Below are 23,916 nucleotides of genomic sequence, written 5' to 3'. Positions count from 1 at the left end.
TGTATTTTCTATATTGTAGATGTCCCTGACGAAGGGAACATTCCCAAAATGCATTGGGTATTTTTAAAATCGTGACTTGGGGAAACGTTCACTCCCTTGTGCTACTGAAAAAAACCCTTGCAGGGTAATTTGAATGTGTAAAATGAATGGATAAAATGTGACAAATTAAAGTTTGACTCATTTGATTCATTCGCACATGTGGCTAGGCAGTTTGCATGGGGACCAGCTCCGGTTCCCTTTTGGGTAATCTGGAAATTGACATTGGTTTACAGTCATTGAAATTCATTCAAGTCATATAATGAGCTGGCAGAGCAATATATTAGATTGTGTTAGAGCGGAATGCCACCATTGCAGGCTTAAGGGCAGGCCCTGTCTTACTAAAAGGCCGTCCTTAAGATGAAATAAGACCGGTGCCTTACAGTGCTAACAGATAGCAAAAGGGTACTGTGTTGCATCTGGGAGCTGTAAATGTGACTATTTTGCTGGTAGGGAGGTGCCAAAGAAAAAATGCATTTTGGCTTGCTGTGCCGATAATCCTGGCACGGTTTTTGTATACAACTGCATGAAACGTCAATATTGTGTTGTCTAGTGCTGAAGTACAAAAGAGTTGTAGGTCTGTCTCCCCTAAAAAAGTTGTGAAAGATGCCCAGAATTCACTGTGTCCCTGACTGCTGCTTGCTTGAATCTCTGGTGGTCTATTTGCTGCTGATAAAGGTTTCTTTAGGCCCCCTCGTATATTAGAACTAGGATTTTTTACCATATGGGGAATTAGTGACATCTCTTTATTAATGTAATAACTGCACTTTCACAATTGCTTTATTAACCTTCCTGCTTTCTCACATTTGCTTGAAAATGCACCATCAGTCCACTCTTTTTTTCAAACGGTTGTTCTTCGCTATGCTCGCTCACTGCGGTGCAGTATGACAATTTTACGCCTCACCACTTTCAAATGTCACCAGCCGCCCCTGAAGGAACCTAAAACACATTATCAGGCTGACATTGAGTGAATACGGAGTAAAATAACTGAATGCTTCAGGTAACTGAACACCATTTTGCTGCCCCAAGCCAGCGCAACCGGGAAATACTTGAATTTAATCTATCAACATTTGAGACAGTAAAATAAACCAATTCGAAGCCCATTCCTCCCCTGAAAGTGTTCTTCAAAGCAAAAGGACCACAGCATCGTTCACCGACCCCATTAGAAAAAGGTTAAGAAGGGTCATCTCGAGTCTGTCTCTGTTCTTAGCAGAAGTTGTGGCGTCTCTAACCCTACTGATTTCCCCAGTCTCAGCACGGGTGGCCAGATGCTGATTTGGAAACAGCATGTTTTAAACCCGGTGTATACATCTTGTGTTCTTGCTCTGTTTGTAAGTTTATAACGGATGTATGTATAGAGGGATCAGTAACATTACTGTACATATGAAACGGTGACTTTTAGGGGAGAGTTTTTTAACTTCTGATATTTAAAACGAGTGTTGATGTTGGGAATTTGTGTACATTGGAAACCTATTTACAAATGAAACCTTTCTTCGGGTCTGATCGACGTTTACTAATGCTGTATAGTCGTGTTGTGATAGTTGAGAATTAACCTGAACACACTGAGCGCCTTCTGTGACGCATCCTGGAGAAAAAAAATAGCCTGGTTCCCCAGCTCGGCAGCTCTGGCCATTACACCACATCCTCTCCCCACTTGTAGGGTTTCATGGAGTCTGTTTTAGGCGGCGCTAACAGGAGAAATGGGCTGGTAGAAGCTGCCTCCTGACGAGAGCCCCGGCACTTATTATTTTACAAATTAACCACTGGACAAAACACGTTGCAAGTGAGTGATGTCATTAAGTGTGTTTAATATCTTTAAACCTTGTGTGAATGGTCAGTGTATTCATGCATGTCTGGAAAGCATGCAGAATAAAAGGACACACTTCACGTACAATTGCACAAACTTCTCCTTTGACAGCCAGGACAACGCCACAAGGCATGTGAGTTTGCCACCTACTCAAGTACTTGAACAGCTTGGCATATCTCGTGGGTGGATTGTGCCATTCCAGAACTAGGGAACAGAATGGCAAAGATTCAAGCAGTCTGAGAAATGTCTCCGACCAGTCTCATGCGCAAAGGAGGAGGTCGTAAACCAAATGTCTATTTGCAGACACAACATAAGCACAATAACAGGATACAGATAATTCTGTGGGTTGGTTCCTGCAGACATTAAAGGTTCCCGGTTGACGCATTGTGCCACTGCAGGTGAACAGATCTCTGCAAGGAAGGGCAGCATAGGAGAAGGCAGATTCAGGGATTACAGATTCAGTTATCACTATGTCCCATAAAGATACTGCAATTTCTAATTTCACTTGCCAGTCCATAAGCAGTATCAGCAAATTAGACAGCACAGGACTAATTGACTAGTGCTAGGTATTCCTTTTATGTTTCAACACTTATAATTTGATGATATTGATGATAATAATAAAGGACTTACTCCAGAAATCTCACCTACCCAAATTCAGGGCTTGGTTAGCCTTTCCCTTTGCATTGTGTTTCTTATGCGCCTGCATTGATAATGGCAAAATCAAAACCATAAGCATCAGAAGAGAGTGAAGAAACTGATGCTGGACATGCTACTCATGGCTGGCTTGTGGGGCCAGAAGAGCTCTCATTACATACAGCTTTGTACCACTGATTCTTTAAATCTGTCACCTACAGGTCACAATTACATATTTCAGCAACAGACAAATAAACCCATTGAGCTATTTTCTGAAGCTTTATTGTCCTGTGCTGACTCCTTTGTCCGTTGAGCCTTTGCCCACAGCAATATACAGAACAGTCCGACTTCCCATCAAATATTTGACTTAATTTGAAAACAAATCAGGACAGCAAATCAGAAATACAAGCGCTGTAGATTGTCTCTTGTTGTGTGCATTCATATGCAACTATTAGGGGATTTGCAACACTTTCAGTTGTATGCATGAAATCCATATAAATGTCCAAGCTTCCTTCAAATGCTGTATAAGAAGTCCTGAGGATTGGAAATAGACAGACATTATGGAAAAGTAAATATGGTTAGACCTGGGTGATCTTTTTTTTTTCAAACCTTGAACCACCTACATTTCTAGGTGATTGTGTGTTTTAATGGTGGCTAGATTTGCCGAAAGCTGATATCCCCAGGTATTGTTCAAAAATATATAATAATTCTTGATTACGGTTTCATGGTTGAGGGCAAGCCGCACAAGGCTTTGCATACGTTCAGATTGTACAAACTCACCAATGCCACCTGCTTTGACCCCACCACACTGGAATGTCTGTCTAAGTAAAGGCAGAAGATAGTCCATGTGTTATGCCTATGCAGCTATGGACAAAGCACGAAGGGAATGTGTTACTTGGCTGCGAATGGATCTCGAGAAATGACAGTAACAGATCTATCCATGCTTGGCCCAAGGTGGCAGATAGACTCCTCCTTGTGTTACTGAGGTATTCATAATGTTGCTTATAGCTAGAGTGAATAAATCTGAACTTTCATTAATAAAAAGATAGGTTGCCTCGTACGCATTAACTGTATGCACATTCCATTGTGTGCAGCCAGAGGGAAATGGCCTTATAATGCGGGCTGAGCTACGCGTGCTGTTTTCCCACAAGCAGAATAACCGCTTACCTAAACAACGCATCTGCCTTAATCACGCATGTACGTGGTTAAGGCAGACAGCGGTCTAGATGTCTGGATGACGGGGAGAGAAACAGGAAGCATTGGGACAGGAAGCTCCGATGCGACCAGGTAAGTGGTGCCGAGGCCGGGTTGGGGGGGTCGTTTTTAGGGGTGGGGTCAATTTTAGGGTTCAGGGCTGGGGGGTCGGGTTACTTCTTTTGGACGGAGCAGGGTAGTTTTAAGGGTAGTGCATGGTCAGTTTGAGGATGCAGAATGGAGGGTCAGGGTAGTTTTTTGGGGCAGGGACTGAGTGTTAGGGCTTAGGCTGAAGGGTCAGGGTAGGGTTAAGGGTTGGGGCAGGGTTGAATACCGGGTGGGGTGTCAGGTGTTAGGGCACTGGCCAGGTAGGCTGGGATATGAAATTGATCACGCATATCCATTTAGCAAAAATGTGTTTACGATGCAATTTGTTGTAAAGGCTTGCATGGTAAAAAAGCAGTCGTAGTTCAGACCGCATTATTAAGGTATTTGTGGTTTAGGCATGCATGGTTGTATCATACAACCCAGTCTGATGTAGCTGTGGTGGGTTTGGGGGTTTGAATGAGGAGGAAAGAGCACAAGAACAGTAATGTGATGGCCTGACATGTAGGACAATTCATTAAGAAATAACAATTATCTCTGCAGTATGTGCAAATGTGGGGGAGAAAACATTACCACTTTTGGGATATTTACAACCTTCTTAATAGCCACCTGCAGCCCTCCCTTTGGTTCTCAACTATAGCTCTGCATTTCGGTGAAAGGAGATTTAGAGTTTCGGATGGGCAACTTAGTTTCGTTGTGCATCTGTGTGACACCGGTGCAAATGTGGTTGTGAGTGGAGTGCAATGCTTCTACCCCATCATCCTTTCCTCTTCTTGCAACTAACACATTTTTTTAAGGTCATGCCCCAAATTCAAATTAGACCTGCTTATTTCCCAGATCTTTCTGAGAAGTTTGCCAAAACATCTAGGTCATATTAGCAATTATTTTCCCAATCTGGGATAAGACCTTTCAGAAGCGAATAATCAGAGGTGCATTGATACTATTATTTTGAACAAACCAACCAAATTTGTATCTCTTTTTCTGTTTGCCACTAAATTTACCGATTTTTTGATGTTGACTTTATGAAAAGTGCTTGATGACATCAAATATTGGCACTATAACAAATAGTGCTAGAGCACTAGCTTTTTAATATGTAGATGAATAAATTCAGAATGTGTTTCTTAACAATTTATCTTTCCATTGAATGAATAAAAACTAAATAGAACCATTCATTTTATTTTAGACACACTCTGAAATGATTCACAGTTCCTTCACAAGAAGTTGGAGACAAAAACATGAAGGTGAGTGAATAAAATTTAACTATATCACACATCCATTAATTTCAGGTTATTTGTCAAATTAAGAAATCTTAATTTTTCACATATATAGAAAATCATTCTTAAAGTTTTCCTTAGCAACCCCTAAGCTAGTGCTGATGAATGCTGGAGTTTCTGAATGCAAAGACTGCCTAGTCTTGATTCCTCTTCACACCTCTTCCCACCCTAAACATCCTGTTCATCTCATTATTGCAGTTTGTTTTCCCACACAAAATTCAAAATCACTGCCTCCAGAACCACCAGTACAAATTGGGCACTGGCCATAGTAAAAGTTGTCATATTGCTGTATGTTCGAAAAACATCAATTATCGAATATCAGAATTGTATTTTGTATTCCTGTGTATTCTGGGACTTTTTAATGCCTAATTTAGTATTTTGCTGTCCTAGACATAGTGGCGATAATAGTCTTGCACCATGTGTGTCTGGCCGAAGCATGGGTGCGCCATAACTACTCAAATACCTCCACCCTAGTAACCATGTTGAGATGACAGGAAAACCTCCACTCAGGATCAGGGTAGTGCCTCTTCCCACAGGAAGTGATCACTAAAGAGTGTAGATACCCTAAAGGTAGATAGCCCATTGGCTAATACCTGTACCCCCTTGTAATGCCCCAAAATTTAGTATTTAGGTGGCTCGCTGAGACCTGAACCTCAGCTTCATCGGACCAAAGAAGATCAGGACAAAGAAGATCCCCTGCACGAGAACTGAAGCCCTGCTGCAGAAGAAAAGGCAACAAATCCTGGCCGCTGAAGAAGAACTCAACAATTGCTGCTGCTTTGTCATCCTGAAACCTGCAAGGCTCCAAGATCCACAGAGTACCGCCAGCCTTCGAGAAATTGCTGAGAATCTCCTTTGGAGTGAAGGCACACCGTAGGCACCGATCCCGTAAAGTCTGGTTTGTCTACTTGTTGCTCTCCGACGACCTCGACATAGCACCGTGGCAAGAAGAGGTATTACAGCTCCGGAAGGTGAGATCTACCAAGTTTGGAGGCACCAGGACCTACTGGAGCTGCGGTGTACCAATACCCGGGGTATCGGACCCCCACAGTAAAAATCAACAAGAAGAGTTCACACCCGACTCCCAAAGCACCAGAAGCAAGCACCTGTCAAGGGATTTTGAGAAAAGTATATAAATATATACATGCATATATATAGATATACATATATATATTCACTGAAAAAAGCATAGGTTTCAGTGACATTATAGTTAGCTGGACATCTCATTCTTACAAAACCATAGAAATTCCACCATTATAGTTAGTTCAGCTAACTATAACTAGCGCACCCGCAATGCACTGCTCATGACGTCACATATTACATCATTCATGACAGGGTCAGTGACATCACTGATGACATCATCCAGTGACTGTGTGTTTCTGTAAAGTTTAAAATATGTTTTATATTTATATATATGCCAAGGTGTATTGAAGAATGAGAACGAGTGGGTGTATAAGTGTTTGAATGGATGATTTAGTAAGTACATGACTGTCTGTATAAGTGATTAATTAAACGTGTCTTAGTGAATGAATGAGTTAGTCACTAAACTATGTAAATGTCTGTATCAGTCTGTCAGTTGGTGTGTAAGCGGTTGCATGGGTTGGTGAGTAGCTAAATGAGTGTGTAAATGGGTTATTGATTGGTTGTCTGAGTATCTGTATGGGTGCCAGAGTGTCTGTGTGGGTGGGTGGGGGGTTGTGACTCCATGCATGGATATAAGTGGATGATTCAGTGGGTGTATGGGTTGAAGAGTGCATCTGTGAAGGGCGGTATGGATGGGTGATGTGTGTGTGGTTGTGTTTGTGAGTGAATGTATGTCTCAGTGGTACATGTGTGAGTAACTACATATGTGAAAGGCAGTATATGTGAGTAACGGAGTATATAAATGAACCATGTGTGAGAGTGAGTGATTGTGAGAGTGGCTGTATGGATGAGTGAGTGGTTGTATCAGTGATTGTATAAGCGAGTAAGCATCTGTTTGTGTCTGTATGAATAAGTGAGCTTGTTTTTGAATAACTGTATAGCTGTGTGAATGGAAGTGTGATTGATCTTTTGCATGACTGACTACGTGTGTGAGTAATGCTATGGATGAGTGGTGTTGTGTGAGTGTCTGTATAGGTGTATGAGTACATATGATAGTGCTGTATTAATGAGTGATTGCATGTATGAGTGACTGTATGGGTGAATGAGCATATGTGTGTGAAGACCTAGGAATCAGTGAGTGGGTATGTAGTAACTGGTATTGGTGTGTCTATTGTTTCGAAAATGGTAGTCTGTATTTTAGAGTAGGTGTATCACAGGTTATTTTAGGGTGTGAGGAGGTGCTTCAGATTATCACGTGGATGATGTCATCAGTGATGTCATCAGTGATGTCACTGACCATGTCATGAATGATATAATATGTGACGCCATGAGCAGTGCATTGCAGGTGCGCGAATTAAAGTTAGTTGAACAAACTATAATGGTGGAATTTCGATGGTTTTGTAAGAGTGAAATGTCCAGCTAACTATAACGTCCCTGAAACCTATGGTTTTCTCAGTGAATTTCTAAGGTTTTTTAAATGCTAATTTCTAACTATAACGTACCTAAAACCTATGGTTTTTTTCAGTGAATTTCAATGTTTTTTTAAATGCTAATTTCCAACTATAACATCACTATTAAGTCCTCTTAAATCCTGAAGGTCCCTGGTGGCCAAGTAGCCTACCAGGTTCATCCAGTAAATGCCACAGAGCTGTGTTTCAGAGAGGTGTTCTGAGGCCATGCCCCTTTATACACCATGCTGTAAACACGGCTTCTGGCACACTGCTGCTCAGAGGATGAAACCCACTTGTGTCTTGAGGTCCTCAGGACACAAGAGGACATCATCACCCCACCAGCAGTGCACCAGAAGCTGTGTTTACAGAGTGGTGTAAAAAGGGGTGTGGCCTCGGAGCACCTCTCTGCAACGCAGCCCTGTGTCATTTACAAGACGTACCTGGTGGACTAGTTGGCCCCCAGGGACCCTCAAGATTGTAGGGGAATCAATCCCCCAACCTAAATCATGCCACAGGGGCACGTTTTAAGTTGGGTGACTAAGTCCCCTTGAATCCTGAGGGTCCCTGAGGGCCAACCAGCCCACCAGCTACCTCCAGTAAGCACCACAGAGCTGCCTAGCAGAGTGGTGTAAAAAGGGGCGTGACCTCGGACCACCACTCCCTGGCGCTTACTGGAGGTTCCTCCAGGGACCCCCAGTATTGAAGAGGAAATAATTCCCTAACTTAAAGCGCGCCACAGGGCGCATTTGCAGAGTGTTGCTGGGAGGGGTCTTTTTTTTTTGAAGGGGGGCTGTGTGCCCCACCTTCTTTTTCCTTTTTTTGGGCCCTGGGGACCCCATCCCCCAGGGCCTGGCCCCTTTTTAAAAAAACAACTAATCTGAACGGGAAGGGGGCCGCGTGGGCCCCCCACTCGTTTCCAATATCGGCCCCGGGGACCCCATCCCCCGGGGCATGGCCACATATATTATTTTTTTAAGGAGGGGGGCTGTGTGACCCCCCTCCTGAGGCCTCTATTGGTACGGGGTCCCATCCCCCGGGGCCGGCCTTTATTTAATTAATTGTTTTACTTTATTTTTGGGGAGGGGGGGCCGCGTGGTCCCCCTCCCAGACCCCTTCTGGCCCCGGGGACCCCATCCCCGGGGCCTGGCCATCCTTTTTTTAATTTATTTTTGGGATAGAGGCCACGTGGCCCCCCTCCTTAGGCCAATTATGGCCCTCAGGGGACCCCATCCCCCGGGGCCGGCCTGCCTTTTATTTTATCTTTTAAAAATTTTTTAATGGGGAGGGGGTTCACGTGGCCCCCTTCCCGGGCCAATTCTGGCCCTGGGGACCCCATCTCCCGGGGCCTGGCTACTTTGTTGGGGACTGTGGGGGGAGCCCCAATGCCCCCACGGTCCCTGCCGGCATTGCTTTTCCACCCGAGGAGCTGCTAACATGCAGCTCTCGTGTGGAAAAGCAATCTGCTTTGCTTCGTTGTAGCAAGAGCAGGTTTCCCTGCTCTCGCTACAATGAAGCAAAGCGGAGTTTGCAAATACAGGGCGGGAACTGCACTGCTCCTGCCCTGTCTTTGCAAACAGCAGTGTCCCGGGAGCCGGGAATAAAACTAGAAACACAAAAGAGGATCCCTGGATATCTGAATATAGGGAGAGGAGGGCAGGGAAAATACAAGGAACAACAACATCAAACCTCGTACAGCCTAGATAAGAAACAACATAATTGTCCCACAAGCCAATATTATTTTCATGTTTAATTTATCAAAAATACTTTTTTTTATAATTTCATATATAAATTAATTTGTATTAAATTCTTTACTGTACATACTACAAGTAACACAGCCCCACAATAACATGACACGCAATATGGGAGAACAATAAGACACCACACAACACATACATACCAAACATAATATACATAAATCAAATGAACAAGAGACAAAAATGCACACAGCAACCTATATACAACCAAAGTTACAAAACATGCAATCCATAAATAATTTCAAAAGAACAGCCAGCGCCGACGCTCGTTTTGGAGTGGAACTTTTTGCCAACAGTTCCAGGAACCGGCCCTGGGGGGTCCCCGGGCCATGGAGGGCTCCTGGAGGGGGCCGCGCAGCCCCCCTCCCAACATGTGCACAGCCCCAGGGAGGCGGTGGTCCCCGGGGCTCGGGGGTCCGTAATGGACCCCCACATTTGCATCTTAGTGCCCAGGGGAGGTGGCGGTCCCCTGGGGCGTAGAGGGGGCTCGAGACCACCCACACAGGTTATTTTTTAATAAAAAAAGAAGCCCCAGGGGGTAGCGGTCCCCGGGGCTGTGGGGGGGCTGTGTGCCCCCATGAATATTTGACAATAGCCCCGGGGGGTGGCAGTCCCAGCAGCTTGGGGGGCCCTTGGAGGCCCCCACAAATAAAACAAGCCCTGGGGCGTGGCGGTCCCCCGGGGATGCGGGAGGGCCGCATGCCCTCCCGCATATTAGAAACAGCCCAGGGGTGGTGGTGGTCCCCAGGGCTGTGGGCTACCTCCCCGAGGCTGCGGGCTCCCAAAATTAATGGATAATGCTCCTGGGACATGGCCCACCCGGGGTCTTATAGAAAGCGAAGCACGGGAGCCCACGCTTCATTTTTTAAAAATAATTGCGGTGGGCTTCGTGATCCGAACGCGATTTCCCCTGACATTTTTAAAAAAATGCTTTTTTTGGCCCCGGGGGTCCTTGTGGGACCCCCTGAGCAGGCCTGGGGGGTCATGGTGTTTCTACCCTGCCCCCTTTACTTGTTTTTCACATTTGTTTTTACTGTTCTCTTGTGACTCGGTTCTACCGAGTCACAAGATGGCTGCCAACATTTCCTGGTTTGCAGTGTTGGCAGCCAATCACAGTGAAGCTCGTGGTCGGGAGGGTTCGCGAATCCACCGTGTCCCTAGATATCAAAACATGTATTTTTTTAATTTCTCAGCAACTACTGATCGGATTTACACCATTTATAACAAGGACGCTTTCTGAAACAAGTACTACCTTTTTGCCAAATTTGGTGTAATTCCGTTCAACAGTTCGGGCTGTAGCCGTATCTAAAGTTTCCTATGGAAAATTGATTTTCCGACCTCTATTTTTTTAATTTCCCAGGAACTACTGAATGGATTTACACCATTTAACAGAAAGGACTCTTTCTGAACCAAGGGCTACCATTTTGCCAAATTTGGGATAATTCTGTTCAGCAGTTCGGGCTGTAGCCGTGTCTAAAGTTTCCTATGGAAAATAACATGGGGAAAACAAGTTTTGTGACCCCCCTTTTTTCTCGGCTCCCTCTTCACAAATCACCCCGAAACTTTCAAGACAGGAGCTGACTGGAGCGCCCCACTAGTTTTGAGAACTTCGCAAAGATTCGTCACACAACGCCAAAGTTATTAGGAAGACAAAAAATGCTTTTCCTATGGAAAATAGGTCCTAACTACAAGTATCTAGGTAACATATCTGCAGCGAAGAAGCACTCCACAGCAGCAGGTACGTAAACATACTTTATTCAATTGCTTGAAGGCAGCATTTCATCCGTCATTCAACTCCAGTGCAGAGCACTTTGAAATATAATTAATAATGCGACGGCTTCGGTCGCAGAAGTAGCACCACCTGGATAATGAGGCGGGAGCCGCTGAAGAATGGGGCCGTGACAACGTGAACTTTTCGAGTTGTGAACACGGCGCAGCAGCGCTGAAAATATGAAGAGCAGCTGATCATACCGGGGCACACTGGAGTGCTTGTTCTACACAGTGAATCCACTAATCACTGTGATTTCCCTTTTAAAAATATTGACTTTTATGCGGAACCCACTGTGGGCTTAAATTGGCAGTTTAATTAACCACAAGTCCCATGATGCACAACGCTACCAAGCGACCAGCACTACTAAAGAAATGCACATGAGACTGTGAGAAAGCCGTTATGACCGCAAGCAGCAATCACACCCAAGAAGAAGGAGCAGACAGCTCTGAAACGCGTTGGTGAAAGGAGGTGAATGACGGATGAAATGCTGCCTTCAAGCAATTGAATAAAGTATGTTTACGTACCTGCTGCTGTCGAGTGCTTCTTCGCTGCAGAGCACTTTGAAATTTAATTAATAATGCGACGGCTTCGGTCGCAGAAGTAGCACCACCTGGATAATGAGGCGGGAGCCGCTGAAGAATGGGGCCGTGACAACGTGAACTTTTCGAGTTGTGAACACGGCGCAGCAGCGCTGAAAATATGAAGAGCAGCTGATCATACCGGGGCACACTGGAGTGCTTGTTCTACACAGTGAATCCACTAATCACTGTGATTTCCCTTTTAAAAATATTGACTTTTATGCGGAACCCACTGTGGGCTTAAATTGGCAGTTTAATTAACCACAAGTCCCATGATGCACAACGCTACCAAGCGACCAGCACTACTAAAGAAATGCACATGAGACTGTGAGAAAGCCGTTATGACCGCAAGCAGCAATCACACCCAAGAAGAAGGAGCAGACAGCTCTGAAACGCGTTGGTGAAAGGAGGTGAATGACGGATGAAATGCTGCCTTCAAGCAATTGAATAAAGTATGTTTACGTACCTGCTGCTGTCGAGTGCTTCTTCGCTGCAGAGCACTTTGAAATATAATATATATATACATATATATATATATATATATATATATATATATATATATATATATATACATGTGTGTATATATATATATATATACATACACATAAACACACACACATATATGTACATATGTAACAAGTTAACCATATATATATGGAGCTAATACAACTCACAATCCAGTATCAATTTATTCTCTAAATACATGTGCATTTGGCTAATTTTAGCTCTGATGTGATACTTCATGGATATTGTTATTTTTATGTATCTTAATATTTATTTTAATTTGAATATTTATTTATGTACATACTGATATTTATATATTTATATGGCTATTAATGTATTTAAATTGTCCTGTATTGTGCACAGTACCTCTTCAAATAAGTGGAGAAAAGATTTCAAAGTGAAACTTTTCGCTGTCCATTGATATGCTCCACTGATGTCATTTCCGGTTGTATTGCCCTTTAAATGCTGCTAATTCCCACAGCAACGCGTCATGTGTTCAAGGCCCGAGTGGGGGTTGAAATGCGTCATGACGGACAGGCTCGACGAAGATTTAATAAATTAAAACTTGATTGGCACAGATCTCTGGGTCCGTCCTCTGTCTTTTTCTACTCGTGTGAGGCAGAAACAAAGGCGAATTTACTTTCATTTAAATTACCGAGGAGCTTCAGCGGTACGAACGGAACCCCTCCCCCTTTCGGGCACAGCGGCAGGAAGCAGTCAAAATTGGATACTCTCGAGAGGAGGAAGATGCAGTAGCCCCTGGGAACTGCGTTATTTACCTACTTCTGCCACGGAAGCTGGGACATCCCGTGTCGGCTGACCGGAGGAAAGTTCCTGGCAATCGGTGAAGGTAGGAGACGGCAGACATTCCAGTGGGGAGAGTGCACGGCATGTGATTGGGACACTGTGTTGGAAATCCACGACCGTTATCAAACAAGTTTGGGAACTATTAATTGGATATAGCGAGTATGTCCGCTGACGCGTTGCGACATCGAGAGGAGGCAGCTAGCTCCATGTTCCTTGACTCCAAGGCTGGGGAGTCAGTGCGGATTGAAAGCCTCACCAGCCAACCAGGAAGTGCCAATGTTAGGGAGCTATATAAAAAATTGGAAAAGCTAATGCGTGCAGAGCAGTCCAAGTGGTGGGAACATAGATCTTTGTCCCGCTACTTGGATGTGGGAAGAGTGCCGAGAGGTCTGAGAATCACTCTAGCGCCGAGTTATGAGAACCCTGACCCGGCAATGCTTGCGGAGTGGGCAGAGGCGAATTTAGAATCTTCCAGCAAATTAATGAAGATATTGATCAAGTATGCGGAAAGTGACCATGCAAAGCTACAAATACAAATAGATCTTTTGGAAATGGAGATTGATAAGATGGAGAAAAACTAGCAAACAAAGAAATTCAGAGATGACATGCTGGCCTGAGTAAAGATGAAGACATTATCAAACGAAGGAAGGCTTTCAAGTTTGAAAGGGACCGAGCCGACTATCAGAATGGCCAAATATTTACTTATGCGCGTAAATACGATGCGGTTAAGGCGCGGGGCATAGACCCGCACAGAGAAAAACAAGTGAAGCAACGGTATTATCTACATCGGCTTCAGAGCTTAGTTCAGCTGCGGAAAGTGATCCGGAAGGGGATGCCACTAGAGTACAAAAATTGGGGTTTATCAAACTATCCCTAGCACAGGAGGTCGACTGCCTGTGCCAAGACAGACGAGAGACATTAAGACCTCGTGGACCCCCAGCAGCAAAGAACAAAGACAAAACCATAAACGCAGCCAGAGAAGAAAATGTGCCAAAAGAAAACAAAAACGTGAGCAGGAAAACATCAAGGGGGAGATGGAACCGTTTTCAGAACAAAAACTAAACGGCAGTAGGATTCCCAATGCAGTAATTAACTTAAAAAATATACAGTTAACATGTGCTGAAGAGAAGATCCTGGGTTTGGGACTTTCATATTGTCTACCATGTGATTTTAACTATGTGGATACCAGAATGGACACCTACCGGTTTGTGAGAAAGCTGAAACTTCACAAATTTCATACACTCCAACCTAAAAAGTCCACAGTTCCTTTGACGGCAAATCTGATTAGTTCTTCGTTACTTACAGCAGGTGATGCAAATCTGTTTCAAGATGCCTGGTCTCTGATAGAAGAGCAAGAGGAAGGAATTAGAATGAGGGAACAAGGGCTAGTGGGAGACAGAGGTACTTTTGAAACTCCCTTCAAACCGAAATCAGTCTTCCAGCCCATCATGTTGCATGACAATTTGGACGTTTACCACGAACTGGTGACTCAAGATCTGAAAAAACTATATACATCTTCCAACAAGACTTATCGTAGCAGAAATAGACAAAACCTTGGGTATCAGAAACTTATGAAGAAACTCGGATCTGATACCAATATAATTGTGAGACAAGCAGACAAGGGATGGAACGTAGTTCTTTGGCCACGCCAATTATATATGGAAAAAGCAAAATCACAATTGGATGACACAGCATGCTATCGGAAGAGTAACATCAATATGGTAAAAGCAGCATAGCAAGAACATTATCTCAAACTCCTTGCTTGGAAGAGTGGAGGATTATTGACAGAAGCTGAATATCGATTTTTAAAGAAGGAATATCCAGTCATTCCTTCTTTTTATCTTATTCCTAAAGTTCATAAGAGCACTACAACTCCACTAGGTAGACCAATAATATCAGCTATCAATAGTATAATGGAAAATACCTCCAAATACATAGATTTTTTCCTGCAGGAGTGGGTCCGCAATCTACCCTCATATGTACAAGACACTTCTGATTTCCTCCGCAAAATTGATCAAGTAACGTGGGGTGAAGATATGTTTTTAATGACCTTAGATGTGACATCCTTGTACACTTTGATTAGGCACTGTGATGGACTAAAGGCAATAGAACATTATTTGAACTTGAGACCGATGAATTGCGTAGCTCATAACAAAATGCTTATATCAATGGTGTCTACGTGTTTGGAACAGAATTTTTTCCTGTTTGATAACCTGATCTTTCATCAAATTAGAGGTGTTGCGATGGGGGCCTGCTTCTCCCCTAGCTACGCATGTTTACACATGGGGCTGTGGGAGGAGCAGGTCCTGATGGGTGACCACTTGGCAATCATGAAAGAACACGTGATGACTTATTTGAGATATATTGATGATTTGTTTTTTGTTTGGAGGGGCACGGAGTAAAGTGCAAAAGATTTTGTGAACTTGCTTAATACCAATTGTTTAAATCTTGAGTTCACGTCCTCTATTAGTAAGCAAACTATATGTTTTCTGGATGTCGAGGTATTTGTTCATAACAATGCTCTAGCTACTAAACTTTACAGGAAGTCGACTGCGGGCAACACTATTTTGCATGCCTCCAGTCATCACCCTCAACATCTTATACGCAGCATCCCATATGGGGAGATGCTTCGCATCAGGCGTATTTGTAGTTCTGACTTTGAATGCGATATTGCCCAGGAGGTGAGTAAAAAATGATTTCTTGCTAGGGGCTATTCACTCAAAATAATTGATCAAGCCATCCAAAAAACGAGGCTTACTTCTAGAACAGAAGCCCTGATCCCGAAGGTGAAAAACAAGATTACATTGGATGTGACCCCCAGCTTTCAATCTAAAGTCATCCTTACGTTCAGTAAACAACATCAAGGACTAAGGAAGATTTTTAATCGTAATTGGAATTTGATCCAAGGCGACCCAATAATTGGGGGCACGGTAACCAATAAACTGGACATAACATTTAGAAAAGCATTTTCTATGAGCGATGGGTTAGTGAGGAGTAGCCCTGAATCAGTCCCCTTAGCCACTTGGATGTCCCAAGCAAAAGGTTTTAGAAAATGCCCTAGCTGTAAAGCATGCAAATTCGGCTGCAGTAAAACTCACTTTTTAAGCCCATTCAAATCTAAACCAACTGAGATCGATAAAAGATTAACGTGTAAAACTGAATTTGCAATTTATGTGCTCGAATGTCCCTGTGGGCTTAGATATGTGGGCAGCACTAAGCTGCCGGCTCACAAAAGAATATTGCAGCACATTAGGGCCATCTCAAATAAAGATCAGGCCTACCCCGTGGCTAGAAATTTTGAACAAAAGCATAATGGCAACCCTAGTTTTCTCCAATATTATGTTATAGATACGGTGTTGCCAATGAAACGGGGGGAAACAGAGAGGCCAAACTTCGATTGTTGGAAACAAGATACATCTTAGAAATAGATACGAAGAATCCAACAGGTTTAAACTCGAGTGAGGATTTTTATACTTGTTTATAGCTCTCTGGTCTTGAGTCACTCTTGGAGGTTCTACAATGTGGGCTCACATTGCAATCCCTTAAGGAACTTGGTGACCATTGGCTTTATAGATTACATCATTATTTTAATTCAGGAGATCCCTGTTTTCCAAAAGAGAAAGGACATAAAAAGCACGTTTTTTTGTGGCTTTCTGGGTTTTTATTACATAATTCGAAACATTATAAATTCAAAACAATATGATTATATAGAATACTAAATTAAAAACATTGAATGAAACAATGGGTATATAAATAAAAATATAAATAAAAATAGAAAATGGAAAAAAGTAAAAGGTACTCCAATCTAAATTAGAAAAACATACAGATAGTTTTTAGATGAATATTTCAGTTATACTCTCGATGTGGGAATTCAAATGAGGGAGGGAGGATAGAGTCCCTGTCTCCATAATCATTAGGTGATTTTTATGTATAAACAAACTTTTGCACTATTAACGCCTAATGAGTCTTAGCAGGTAATTTGGGGAAACATTTTCAGGTGATTATATGACCGGTGTAGCGTATATTAGCCCACTGGGGCAACACTAAACAAACAGATGGACGGTATTTATTATACGATTTTTTGTACTGTATCAAGTTAACCATATATATGGAGCTAATACAACACACAATCCAGTATCAATTTATTCTCTACATGTGCATTTGGCTAATTTTAGCTCTGATGTGATACTTTATGGATATTGTTATTTTTATGTATCTTAATATTTATTTTAATATGAATATTTATTTATGTACATACTGATATTTATATATTTATATGGCTATTAATGTATGGATGAGTTAATATTTAAATTGTCCTGTATTGTGCACAGTACCTCTTCAAATAAGTGGAGAAAAGATTTCAAAGTGAAACTTTTCGCTGTCTATTGATATGCTCCACAGATGTCATTTCTGGTTGTATTGCCCTTTAAATGCTGCTAATTCCCACAGCAACGCGTCATGTGATCAAGGCCCGAGTGGGGGTTGAAACGCGTCATGACGGACAGGCTCGACGAAGATTTAATAAATTAAAACTTGATTGGCACTGATCTCTGGGTCCGTTCTCCGTCTTTTTCTACCGGTGTGAGGCAGAAACAAAGGCGAATTTACTTTCATATATGTACATATATATATAAATATCTGTGTGTGTGTATATACATATAGCTATAAATATATGATTACTGAAAAAAATAAAGTTTAAAGTGGCGTAATAATTAGGAAATTGAATTAAAAAAACATAGAAATCCACTGAAAATAACAAAGGTTACAGGGGTGTTATAGCTAGGAAATAGATGTTATAGTCGCCAGTAGGTAATTATAGTTAGGACCAATGTCTTCATAGAAAATGCGCTTTTTGTTTTTGCCCATAACGCCTCTTGACGAATCTTCACAAAATCTCCACAAAACGTCCCCTTTTTGGTTCAGCTACAGTGCTGATCGTAGCAGCTATTTACATGCAGCAGACATCTGGTGTACAAAAACCAACTAGTGAAGCCTACATTTTTAACTATGGCCGGGTGGAGGGAACTTGAAAAGCAAAAATCAAGTCTGCTCATGGGAGGGCTATGCAATTCATTTGTTCAATAACTTGCTTATCATTTATCACCCTACTATTGAATTGAAAAGGCTTTTATATAGCGCATGGCTACCCGTTGGCATCCCAGCGCTGGGACAGCTAGCAGCAGGACAATCATCTATGCACCTTTTTACTTTACATCATAAAGCTCATTTAAGACACAAATGCACTCAATAAAAATGTAGTTTCACTAAATGTTTACTAAGAAAATGCAGAACTTTAGAAAAGCGTGATTTAAAAGTGATCTTTCTGCATTTTATTTTTAAAATGCTAAACATTCACCAACAGTGCACTGAATGAAAACATGGGCACAACTCAGTACCAGAGTGTTTAAAAATATACTTAAATGTGGAGAGAACTACACCCAGAACAAATCATTCAGCTGTACCAGAGGTCCTTCAACGAATGCCCCGCAACAACACAAAAGATTGGAGAAGGATGATTAGAGTGGAATAGATTGGAGTCGGGTAGAGTGAAGTGGGATAGACTGGGGTAGATTGGAGTGAGGTCGATTGGGGTAAATTCAGAATGGGGTAGATTGGAGTGTATTGGGGTAGATTGGAGGAGGGTGGGGTAGAATTGAGTAGAGTGCGGTAGAATTGAGTAGAGTGCTGTAGAGGGAAAGTGGGGTAGATCTGAGAGATAGTGGGGTAGATTAGAGTGGGGTAGGTTTGATTGGTTTAGAATGAGCAGAGTGTATTAGTTTGGAGTGGAGTGGGGTAGATTGGAGTGAAGTGGGATAGTTTGGATCATATTGGAGTGGACTGGGGTAGATTGGAGAGAAGTGGGGTCGATCAGGTTAGAGTGTGGTAGATTGAGGTGAGGAAGATTGATTGGAGTGGTGTGGAGTAGACTGGGGTGAGGTGGGGAGTTGTGGAACGGGATGGTGTAGATTGGAGTGGGGTATTCTGTTGTGGAGTGGGGTGGGGTAGATTGGGATACATTGTTGTGAAGTGGAGTGTGATAGACTGGGGTGGGGTGGATTGGAGTGGGGTAGATTGGAGTGGGGTGGGGTATGTGGTATGGATGGGCATAGAGTAGAGTGGCATGTTGTGTGTGTCATGGAGTGAGTGGGTAGATTGGAGCGGCGTAGAGTTGAGTAGCGTGGCATGATGCAGAGTGTCTTAGAGTGGAGTGGAGATGAGTAGAATGGAGTGGAAGGGCATAGAGTGGAATGGCATAGAGTGGAGGGGTGTAGTGTGGAGGATGCATGGTGAGGTAGCACACTGCTATTACGGACAACACATTTTCAATTGAAATGACCATTACATTTTCATCGAAATACAGTTTTATTGCACAAAAACGATACTGTATGCAAATGTCATCACCTTGTAAATTGATGTGTTTTGATCATATTCAAATATTTGTTTCCACCACGCTCCAGAATTCTCAAAAACTTTGCTTTACTTGCACTAATTCTTATATATTCTTAAACATCAGCACAGTTCATTTTTTTTGTTGTGTGCTAGAAAAACAATACATCCTTCACCCTCTGTCTTACATGGGTACTCAGCACGATTTTCACATAAATTCGCTCACTTTAATGTTAGAGAAAGAATAAAAAACACTACTCTCTCTGGAAGAGAAAACCTGACATTTGACCTCCATCTTATAACGCACAGCAAATACCAGTCCTGAAGGGTCCTCTGCCTAGTTAGAGACCATTGCTGGCTGCTCAGACTACAACTTGAGCAGAGGGCCTTTAATTACCGGCATAGTGTTCGCCATTGGACTGTCATGCTATAGAAAGATGTGTCTGAGCCATTTCCACTCTACAGGATGTAGGTCACACCAAATTATTTTCTTTGGCTGCTTCAGGAGTACCAAGCTCTTCTCCCAGTTCTGCCCTCTAAATGGAGAAAATCGGTTTCAAATGAAAAAGTGTATTGTATCATAAATGAAACATTGAGTAAAAATAATACACATAATCGTGAGCATGTTCATACAAATTCCACTTGTGCGAGGAATAGATCAAATGTAAAGTGTCTTCAAATAATTGAATATAGTGCTCGCATTTTAATGCTAAGTACGACATACTGGAAATATAGTTGTGCAGCACATGCTAGTAATTTGGATTATCTAAAATGTATCAGATGTCCTAGGCATATCTTGCATGACTCCTTTTTTATTTTCCACAGGGTGCACTATAAATAGGACTACTGTTCAGTGTTCATGCAAAGATGGATACAAACTGCCCTCGGACACTAGTGTCGCAAAGCTCAACTGTTCCAGTTCCATAAAGGGTTGTGACTGCGTCAACTCATCTCCTCCAGCAGGGGCGTATTGTCAACCATTACCTGCTGCAATTCAGATGACAACAATGAAAATTGACACCCCAGTTACAGCAGAGACCGCTACAACACCAGTAACAACTGTAACAACTAAAAAACCAACAACAGCAGTGATGACTACAACTCCACTTACAACACCAACAACAACAACATGTGTACCTTTGGCTAAAAAAGGTATGTAAATAATTTATTAAAATTATTTAATTATACTATCTGGCGTTAATAAATAACTGAAACTTTTATTTGTGCTAAATACAGCTTGAATTGAAGTCCTCTTCAGTTATTTTGGTGTTGGAAAGCTACTGAAACTCATGCGTTTTTGCTATCATCCTATTGTGCAAGCATGCCTGAGATCCACAGCCTTCCTGGTGCATTCAACTTTGAAATTGTTGTGCTTGATGTCAGGTAATGCGCACCTGCCATCTTGGACCCTCTTAATGGTGCAGACAAGTTAAAATGAGAAGGTCAGGTGAGCTGAAAAACCCTCAGATGGGTAAGTCTCAAGTATTCCTCTAAGGCCAAATCCTGAGGCAGTTGCTGGTTACTCTTAAGTGCCTGTTATGGACTGAAAATGATGGCTGCCCCAAGGTATTGCTGGACATTTTTTACAAGTGTTAAATATATAACAGATATATTTCAAGGGTTTCATACTAATAATATAGGGTGCTTTTCTTGTTATCATGTGCTCGTCAATCAATAGGAAGAATATTTAAATCACACACACTTACCAAATGTTCAGTGTAAAAATCATAACCCTATCTTGAATATGATTCCTGTTGCACTGCAGTTGGTATTCCAATGATTACAGCATAGTCTCTAGCCACTGGCTACTTTATTCTCTTTTGAACATAAGGTTTTAGCTTGTCTGTCACTACCAGGTTATTTTTATTTTTGCCATCCATCTCATGTATTACCCACCACGCAAATGTGATGTTTTTAGATGCATTTTCCTATTTGCATCAATGCCTTCAACCTGATCATGTTCATTTATATTTTTGTATTTATTTATTACATAAGACCTTTAGTCAATTAGATGTGTATGAGTGCCTTAAATGAACAATAAAACCTTCATTTAGATTTTGGCAAGAGGAGATATTAATCTTTCCCTATGATGGCAATGACTTCTAAACTGTTTAGGCATATGGTGGAGTTAGAGCCATCTCAAACCAAGTTGGTTTGGCTCTTCCCCTTGCCTCTGATGCCCTTCCTGGTAGATTTTGGCAACAGAGAATCCCCAGGGCCAAAATTGTGTAATGCCACTTCTGTTTAAAGCATTTCTCAACACTGACAATATGTACCTTAACTGGACGTTGGACCACCCTAAAGCAGCAGGACTAATGAAAATGTTGATGTAGTGAATCAACCTAGTCACCATACTGAGTCACCTTTCAGCTAAAATGATCTTTCATGTTTTGAAACACCTTCAATCAATGTCATGTGAGGGGCAGTGAGAACTAAAAGTTGCTCTGTATGAGTCCCTCAGTGCTTAATTTGAGCCGGTGCTTTCCGGTGCTCAGCACTGGCACTTTATCATCAACACCGGTGCTTGAGCACCAGTTAAGGACACATTCATTTTCAGTAGGCACAGGGCGATAAAGTGATTCACCGAGAATCACAAAATGTTGTCGACGCCGAACCTCAAACCTAGTTCCCCGAAATGGAAAAATGGTACTAAAAATGATATCCTATAGTGCCAAAACAGCTTCCTTGGAGAAATTCGAAAGTCCACAGAAAATGTGGCTGTGCGCTGAGACATGGACACCTAAAACGGGTTTGGTAACAGATGCCCAAATTGAAACCTAAGGTACCTAAAACACATTATCAGGCCGACAATGAGTGAATACGGAGTAAAATAACTGAATGCTTCAGGTAACTGAACACCATTTTGCTGCCCCAAGCCAGCGCAACCGGGAAATACTTGAATTTAATCTATCAACATCTGAGACAGTAAAATAAACCAATTCGAAGCCCATTCCTCCCCTGAAAGTGTTCTTCAAAGCAAAAGGACCACAGCATCGTTCACCGACCCCATCAGAAAAAGGTTAAGAAGGGTAATCTCGAGTCTGTCTCTGTTCTTAGCAGAAGTTGTGGCGTCTCTAACCCTACTGATTTCCCCAGTCTCAGCACTGGTGGCCAGATGCTGATTTGGAAACAGCATGTTTTAAACCTGGTGTATACATCTTGTGTTATTGTTCTGTTTGTAAGTTTATAACGGGCGGATGTATAGAGGGATCAGTAACATTACTGTACATACGAAACGGTGACTTTTAGGGGAGAGTTTTTTAACTTCTGATATTTAAAATGAGTGTTGATGTTGGGAATTTGTGTACATTGGAAACCTATTAACAAATGAAACCTTTCTTAGGGTGTGATCGACGTTTACTAATGCTGTATAGTCGTGTTGTGATAGTTGAGAATTAACCTGAACAGAGTGAGCGCCTTCTGTGACGCATCCACGAAAAAAAAATAGCCTGGTTCACCAGCTCGGCAGCTCTGGGCATTACACCACATCCTCTCCCCACTTGTAGGGTTTCATGGCGTCTGTTTTAGGCAGTGCTAACAGAAGAAATTGGCTGGTAGAAGCTGCCTCCTGACAAGAGCCCCGGCACTTATTATTTTACAAATTAACCACTGCTCTAGGCTGATTTGGTTGGCTGCAGGTGGTGACAGTAGCAAAAGGACAAGCCAGTAGATCTTTAATAGGAGCCTTTGAGGATTTTCCTTGGCCATATGAAATTGGCAGCACACAGATCCACATTCTGAAAGGATTAACAGCAGCAGTGTTCATGCAGGTGCAGGAAGGCTTCTCCAGTGTATATGTTTAAATTTAGGCTTTTAGCAAACGTATCCCTCTAAGTCAGAATTAGTGCATCATCAAGTTTCAATGTATTGAATGTGTAGGCAACAATGAACACCATCCAGGATCGAATACTTTGTGTATTTCTTCAGTACAGTCCTAAAAATAAAGAACAGCATAGAGAAAGGGGAGGTGGTGTTGTCTTCTTTTGGATGCCTCCATCCTCCATCTTGCGACTACAATTTTTACAAAGTAAAATGTTTGAGAGCAGCCATGGGTAGCGCTAAACATTTACTGTGCACATAATCCAATGTCTAATTAGTTGCTGCAAAAGTGATACTCTTAGGGCCAGATTACGAGTTTGATGGTCCTCGGATCGCCAGGCTCGTGGTGGCAGATCCTGCTACTGCTGCACTGCACGACAGCCCGATTAGGACAGGTAGTCGGACCGCACTAGGACCAGCGGCTCCACGAGGGAACTGCCATTCCCCGGCATAGGAGCTGTGGTCAGAGGCCGCAATATGCTTAGCGGGACCGCCACGGTCCTACCAAGCATATTACAAGTTTCCACTCCGCCAGGCTTTTCATGGTGGCTCTACTGAGGAAATATGAATTTTATGATCAGTTATGTCCCCTATCTTAGACCCCAACGGCTCCATGTGCATGCTACAAGTACATGTATGTTCCCTCCAGTTCCAGTTATGAAGACGCAAATACATGTGCGTCCACCGTCAACATGTCCTCTTTCAGATCCGCC

At 42.5% G+C, this 23,916-nt stretch overlaps 1 protein-coding gene across 5 annotated transcripts in view; it reads left to right on the top strand.

The window, feature by feature from the left end:
- The window catches only part of LOC146816674 (adhesion G protein-coupled receptor F5-like), a 788,188-nt gene that overhangs the window by 67,034 nt on the left and 697,238 nt on the right, over nucleotides 1–23,916 (top strand). For all 5 annotated transcript variants that reach the window (XM_085609153.1, XM_085609151.1, XM_085609154.1 and 2 more), the window contains exons 3-4: nucleotides 4,959–5,016; nucleotides 20,210–20,536. In XM_085609153.1, coding sequence (XP_085465279.1) covers nucleotides 4,959–5,016; nucleotides 20,210–20,536 — 385 coding nt within the window. The remainder of the gene's footprint in view (nucleotides 1–4,958; nucleotides 5,017–20,209; nucleotides 20,537–23,916) is intronic.

The sequence above is a fragment of the Triturus cristatus genome, chromosome 6, assembly GCF_964204655.1.
Source record: "Triturus cristatus chromosome 6, aTriCri1.1, whole genome shotgun sequence".
Taxonomy (NCBI): domain Eukaryota; kingdom Metazoa; phylum Chordata; class Amphibia; order Caudata; family Salamandridae; genus Triturus; species Triturus cristatus.
The sequence above is the reverse complement of the archived record's forward strand: the minus strand, read 5'-3'. Positions and strand labels throughout refer to the sequence as shown.